The sequence below is a fragment of the Littorina saxatilis genome, unplaced genomic scaffold (genome assembly GCF_037325665.1).
Source record: "Littorina saxatilis isolate snail1 unplaced genomic scaffold, US_GU_Lsax_2.0 scaffold_3043, whole genome shotgun sequence".
NCBI lineage: Eukaryota > Metazoa > Mollusca > Gastropoda > Littorinimorpha > Littorinidae > Littorina > Littorina saxatilis.
This window is the reverse complement of record NW_027129661.1, coordinates 545-7,671: the sequence shown is the minus strand read 5'-3', so window position 1 is coordinate 7,671 and position 7,127 is coordinate 545. Positions and strand designations below refer to the sequence as shown.

At 41.3% G+C, this 7,127-nt stretch overlaps 1 protein-coding gene and 1 long non-coding RNA gene across 2 annotated transcripts; both read right to left on the bottom strand.

Moving 5' to 3' along the window:
- Positions 1 to 837: 837 nt before the first annotated feature.
- LOC138957885 (uncharacterized) lies at positions 838 to 2,455 on the bottom strand. The gene is made up of 2 exons (XR_011453214.1): positions 1,988 to 2,455; positions 838 to 1,935 (listed from the first exon to the last, which is right to left on the bottom strand). It is a non-coding gene; the product is annotated as an uncharacterized lncRNA (long non-coding RNA).
- An 82-nt stretch (positions 2,456 to 2,537) lies between these two features.
- Positions 2,538 to 6,896, bottom strand: LOC138957884 (uncharacterized). Its single transcript, XM_070328920.1, has 5 exons — positions 6,756 to 6,896; positions 5,710 to 5,801; positions 5,498 to 5,567; positions 4,871 to 5,014; positions 2,538 to 2,818 (listed from the first exon to the last, which is right to left on the bottom strand). The coding sequence occupies exons 1-5, from the start codon at positions 6,879 to 6,881 to the stop codon at positions 2,672 to 2,674; spliced, it is 579 nt and encodes a 192-aa protein (XP_070185021.1). The 5' UTR covers positions 6,882 to 6,896; the 3' UTR covers positions 2,538 to 2,671.
- Positions 6,897 to 7,127: the final 231 nt, after the last annotated feature.

Genomic DNA, 7,127 nt, shown 5'->3' with positions numbered 1-7,127 from the left:
ATGTTACAAATACGGTCTTAGCTGTCATATATAGCCATTTTTGTGTGATAAATGCTTTGGCTGTGGACAGACACAAGTCCGTTTCAGGCGGCAAATTTAGAGTGAACGCTGCCAAAAGTGAAAAAAGCGAAAAAGCCTAACGGTTTTGAGGTTTGTGTTCCTGCACCTGTTTTGCAAGTACAACTTATCCAGAGAGGGTGACTAAAGCGAATGAAATTGTTTTGAGCGCTCTAGCGACATTAGTTTGTCAGAACAGGAGGTGGTCCATATTAGGAGCCGGTCCATATTAGGAGCCTTTCCCCTATAACAAAGCGCCTTATAGTCCCGAAAATACGGTAATGTCAAACAGACATCCAAACTGTCCCAGACGTCATGACAAACACCAACAGGACAAAAAGCAGGACAAAAAACATCTTATAATCATTTACAAAGTTGATTTTGCTATCTTATATTGAAACAGGTATACTCGCATATCCTCATACATGTGCAGGTTCCTCCTCATGTCAAAAGTCTGTACACTTAACAGGAATAAATCAATAATGAATGTTCACAAAATACACTGTACATTATAACACATATTGACAAAACAGGTTTACTTGAGATCAACCTTAGATGAAATGTGTTTGAGAACGTCAGTAATGAATCAGCTGTCATTTACTGTAATGCATGAGAAAAATACAGATTTATTAGCTGATTAGGAGTCTCAGTATAGCTGACATACACAGTATAGAGTTTGTTTGCAGGTTACATAAATTATGCTCAGTATTATCACAGTTGGCTTATATAAATTAGAACAAACAACAATCACAAACTTTATGAAAATATTAATTTGCAAAATTTTTCACTCATCACATTTACTTGCATATTTTTTTCAAAATTGAAGAATTTATAACAAAATAATGCTGAAGAGTACATTCAGACAAATATAGCCTTTTGTAAAGACGGTAGAAAAATAAAATGAAATAAATCTAGTTAAAACGAGCTGTAACATTGCCCTTGCGTTACACATGATTTTGTAACATCCTATCAGTCAACACAGACCAATACACAGCAGCAAAAATCATTAACAAATTTGACATGTATACAACCAAATGGCATTAATGAAAAGGAACTTCAACATCCACACTTGATTCAGGTAGCATTTTATTCAAGGCATGTTAGCAAAGAGATATAATTGATATACCAAGTGCCATCCCTCCACAAATAAGTTTTAATTTCATGACATTTTCATCTGAAATAATAAAGTTTCCCATGTCTAAATTACTTTGTAATTCTTTTGGCCCATTTGGTTTTCTTCCATGAAACAACAATGAGTGTATCACATTTTACAAACAAGACAAAAATACACATAAGTTACAAGCTCTTTTAGAGTTAATGCTGTTTGTTTTGTATTTTTACTTTCGTTGTTGTTGATCAATGCATTGTGAAGCAAAAGCAATAACTGCCAGATATTCTTTTCTTTTCTTTATTTGGTGTTTAACGTCGTTTTCAACCACGAAGGTTATATCGCGACGGGGAAAGGGGGGAGATGGATAGAGCCACTTGTCAATTGTTTCTTGTTCACAAAAGCACTAATCAAAAAATTGCTCCAGGGGCTTGCAACGTAGTACAATATATGACCTTACTGGGAGAATGCAAGTTTCCAGTACAAAGGACTTAACATTTCTTACATACTGCTTGACTAAAATCTTTACAAAAATTGACTATAATCTATACAAGAAACACTTAACAAGGGTAAAAAGAGAAACAGAATCCGTTAGTCGCCTCTTACGACATGCTGGGGAGCATCGGGTAAATTCTTTCTTGTCCCAACCAATATGGGACTCCCCCTAACCCGCGGGGGGTAATGCCAGATATGCCCTCACAGAGTACAGTACAAGAAACGACTCACAGGCATACACAGTGATACCTGTCTACAAGCATACACAGTGATACCTGTCTACAAGCATACACAGTGATACCTGTCTACAAGCATACACAGTGATACCTGTCTACATCGCATCCATTGAATAAAACACAAGGAGTATAGAATGCTGCATGTAAGAAAATTTGATCACTTCGACGATCAGGCACATTATTAGAATTAAATCTTTTTCGCAGATATATAGATCTGACACACAAAGAAGTGTTTTCAAGAAACAGATCTGTAATACAGAATCACAATTATGGACTTCCGAAAGCTCAGTTAATTTTAATGAGTTATCAAAGTGCTACGAACACAAACAATCAAATGCACACTTGTCACACCCGTCGAAAATTAACGTCCAGGACAATTATACCTACCTGAGCTTCTTTACAAAAATCACAAACTAAGCATAACACCTGTAAGGCATATTTAGAGAAAATACAGCTATCTCCACCATATAACAATTAACACACACATTTAATTTTTTTGTACAGCAGGAAATACCAAGTAATTTTGATTTGCATAGAATGTACAGTGGAACCCCCCTTTTAAGACCCCCCCCTCCCCCATGCCTGCCCCCCCCCCCCCTTCCCCCCTCCTTCCCCCCCCCCCCACCTTCAGACTTCCCCGATTTCAAGATCTTGCTTTTATAGATTTTCAGTTCATAAACTCTGTAAATTTACCTCCATTCTAAGATTCCCTCCTTTTTAAGACCTGATTTTTTTTTTTTTTCAAAAGAAGGTTCCACTGTATAAGATCTTCGCTCTATTCTGCGGGTTCTTGTTCTTGTTCTTGTTCTTGTTGTTGGTTGTATTCTTGTAGATGCGGTGGGGGTAGAGATGGGGGCGCTAAGGTCATGAAGAGGGGGATGTGTGCAAGGTATTCAATTCTGTTCACTTGTGATGAGTAGTCCTGCACACAAAAATACAATGAAATATTATATAGAAGATTCCATTGACGATTTAATATACGAATATCAATACGATTTTTTAAAATAACTCTGTCCGGTTTGTATGGCTGGTGAAAGAGTGAATACCCTTGCTTTTCCTCTGACAAATAACTTCACACGTGCTCCTGTCCACGTGATTCCAACACACCCCTCGCTAGTGATTGGCCCCTCCAATGTTTGTCCAACACACCCCTCGCTAGCGATTGGCCCCTCCAATGTTTGTCCGACACACCCCTCGCTAGCGATTGGTCCCACACATGTTTGTCCAACACACCCCTCGCTAGCGATTGGCCCCTCCAATGTTTGTCCAACACACCCCTCGCTAGCGATTGGCCCCTCCAATGTTTGTCCAACACACCCCTCGCTAGCGATTGGCCCCTCCAATGTTTGTCCAACACACCCCTTGCTAGCGATTAGCCCCTCCAATGTTTGTCCAACACACCCCTCGCTAGCGATTGGCCCCTCCAATGTTTGTCCAACACACCCCTCGCTAGCGATTGGCCCCTCCAATGTTTGTCCGACACACCCCTCGCTAGCGATTGGCCCCTCCAATGTTTGTCCAACACACCCCTCGCTAGCGATTGGCCCCTCCAATGTTTGTCCAAAACACCCCTCGCTAGCGATTGGCCCCTCCAATGTTTGTCCAACACACCCCTCGCTAGCGATTGGCCTCACAAATGTTTGTCCAACACACCCCTCGCTAGCGATTGGCCTCACAAATGTTTGTCCAACACACCCCTCGCTAGCGATTGGCCTCACAAATGTTTGTCCAACACACCCCTCGCTAGCGATTGGCCCCTCCAATGTTTGTCCAACACGCTAGCGATTGGCCCCTCCAATGTTTGTCCAACACACCCCTCGCTAGCGATTGGCCCCTCCAATGTTTGTCCAACACACCCCTCGCTAGCGATTGGTCCCACGTATTTAGTCTTTCACAACCCATACAAGCCCAACAGACTTATTTTCGGAATTGGTCTCGATCTATTCTCACACACATATTATACCTTAGTTTGAGGCACACAAACATTGTCAAGAAGAAGTCATGCCAAATCTTGCATAATAACTTGTAGGGAGTGAACCCGCATGGAAGACAGCTATTTTGTTAATATGCAACTGTTTTTCTATTTCTTTGTTTTTTTCAGTTTCTTGTTTTCATTGTTCACTGAGGGTCACCATGGGGGGGGGTCTGTGCACGTGCACGTGCACGTTGAGGCCAAAAGTGCCATGCACGGTGATCCACGGTGCACGTTACGAAAAAGCTCCATGCACGGTGCACGCCGGACCTCTGTGCACGGTGCACGCTATGAGAATTTCCCCATTCCCATGCAAGTTACGTCCAAAAAGCCCATTCCCGGTGTACGTGGTAAAGCATCGCCCCCCTCTTCGCTGCTTTTGTGTGTGATATTTATTCGCAGTGTTTCATATATTCAGCCACAGCTGCTTGGACCCTTGAAAGGGGTGGCTAGCTCTGCTTAGCTAAGCCACTTTGATAGTCCACACGCCAAAGTGTCCTGCTTTTTTTCATCTTGTTCCATTTAAATCCCTGAATGAACAGTCACTTGACATGCCCAACTATTGCGGGCATGAGAAGTGAATTCTGGCCAGAGATGGTCGACCTAAAAGAGAAACTGTGGGGCCCAGCGGAGTCCCTCTGGCAAACTGCAGACTTCGTCATGTCAACAACCTTGACAGTGTAGCATGGCAAAGGGAACCAGAAGAAGAAGAAGAACAGTCACTTAAAGCGATATGATACCTACCAGAGACAAGGAGTCCATGATGGTGTTCCAGGTGGGAGAGTTCTCGTCGAGAATTAACAGTCACTTAAAGACATATGATACCTACCAGAGACAAGGAGTCCATGATGGTGTTCCAGGTGGGAGAGTAATTCTCGTCCAGAATTACCAGTCACTTAAAGATATATGATACCAACCAGAAACAAGGAGTCCATGATGGTGTTCCAGGTGGGAGAGTTCTCGTGGAGAATTAACAGTCACTTAAAGCGATATGATACCTACCAGAGACAAGGAGTCCATGATGGTGTTCCAGGTGGGAGAGTTCTCGTCGAGAGGCTCCTTGCCCTGCGACTTGCCCACCAGGTCTCTCAGGGACTCAAGGCTGATGCGACCGCGCTGACTGCTGTCTGTTGACTGGAACAGGTCCTGAAAAAGATTTAAAAAATTGTATCAACTCTTCTTCTTCTTCTTCTCCGTTCATGGGCTTAGACCCTCACGTTCACTCATGTTTTTAGTACGAGTGGATTTTTACGTGTATGACCGTTTTTACCCCGTCATTCAGACAGCATACGCCGATTTCAGGGGAGTATCAACTCAAATCACATATGTGCATTGCTCAAATTAGCTCAAATCCAATTGACCCAAATCAAATCAGGTAAAAAGACATAAATGTATTAAGTATCAAACCAGAGGGAGAGGTTTTTGTGCAGATTTGGTTCGCAAAAGACTTTTTTTAAATCAATAAATAAACAGATGAAAGATTGAAAAAGGTCGAGATAATAGTATTATACATATTATAATGGCACATCTCTTTGAAAAATACACGTATGGCCAACACAGCACAGGAAAGTTATGATAAAAACATTGAAAATAATATTTTACCAGTGTTAAAAACACAACATTACTTACCACGTAATGTATAATGGCTGCCTCCAGTGTCTCAAAATTCAGTTTTCCATAAGCCTCTTGTGCGGGACCACTGAAAATTAATATAGAAATGACGAAGAGGTGAGAAATAGAAGATACACTTAGCTTTCTGTGCTCTCCTACGTCAAGACAAAGTGGTGTATAATACCCTTAAATTAAGAATTAAGGTTTAAAACATCAAATAAAAAACTTACGTGAGGGCGGCTACCCGTGACGTTAGCTGTGTCATCATCAAGAACTCATCCACACCAAAGAAGGCAGCACTGGACCGCGTGATCTCGTACACCTACACAAATATCACCAGTCTTGTAATATAGGGCTGCCGCTGCATTCAGAATTTCCAGCAATTTAGAATACGAGTTGGTGAAAGACAAGAAGTCTTTATTGAAGCAAAATGTTTTGGAAAGAGATCAGATGAAAGAAATTATCCCGAAAAATTTCTTTCATTTCATATTAATTGTTTGTTTGTCTGTCCACGATAAAGACCATTGTGTTGGTGTACTGGTATGTTTTTTGATTCTGAATTTGGGAACTTTAGCAGTCTGTCTGTTTTGGGAACTTTAGCAGTCTGTCTGTTTTGGGAACTTTAGCAGTCTGTCTGTTTTGGGAACTTTAGCAGTCTGTCTGTTTTGGGAACTTTAGCAGTCTGTCTGTTTTGGGAATGCTTAAAAAATAGAGTCTTAAAAACAGACCTACCGGTGGCTGTTGTGGTTGATAAAAACAGACCTACCAGTGGCTGTTGTGGTTGATGAAAACATCTACAAAATAAATGCTCATAAAAACATTGTTGTTGCATTGTTAATGCATATCCCAAGGAATAACACAAATGCAAGTGCTCGTTTGACGATCTGTATATAGCTTCAATACTCTATACAGGAATATCCAGCAGCCATCTTTCTCAACCCTTTGACTGTCGAAAGAAGTAAGTTTAAAACTCCACACACAAAATCATAACATACAAGGTAAAATAATCAGACCAAAACTGAAAAAATGGTCTCCAGGGGAGTCAATCATCTTGCTGCAATTCAAAGGGCGTTATACAGTGGTTGTTTCCCTTGTCAGAGTATTGATTTTTTTGATTTTTTTCTTTTCATGCTTGCAAAAAACGTGTTTGATAGTATTGTTGCAATCAAGGGTTCAAAGCAATACCTCATGTTATCCAATGGTCAGTAGGATGACAAGTCATAATAAAGTATTTATTAAGTCTTCTGGCCAATGTTTTACTGTTAATGGCGCTTACCTGTTTGACAAAGTCCTCCTGCTGCTGGGAGAATTCTTTGGGTAACTGTGACTTGAGCTGGTGGTACTGAAGGTGACTGCAACATTGATACAGATTAAATAGCAACACTGTTTGTTTGCGAGTCATTCAGTTGTCAAACCTAGGTGTTCAGGGCTAAGGTACAGAAAGTGAAACTGGGTTCCACCCAACCGGTATATATGGTACTAGATGATTACCCGCTTCGCCGGGTACCGGCTTCGCCGGGATACCCGGCTTCACCGGGAAGAAGTAGAGCCAAATACCCGGCTTCACCAGGAAGAAGTAGAAGAATACCCGGCTTTGCCGGGATGAAAGCGTTGTGGACAGTGACCTTCTAAAAATAGTAACGGGAAT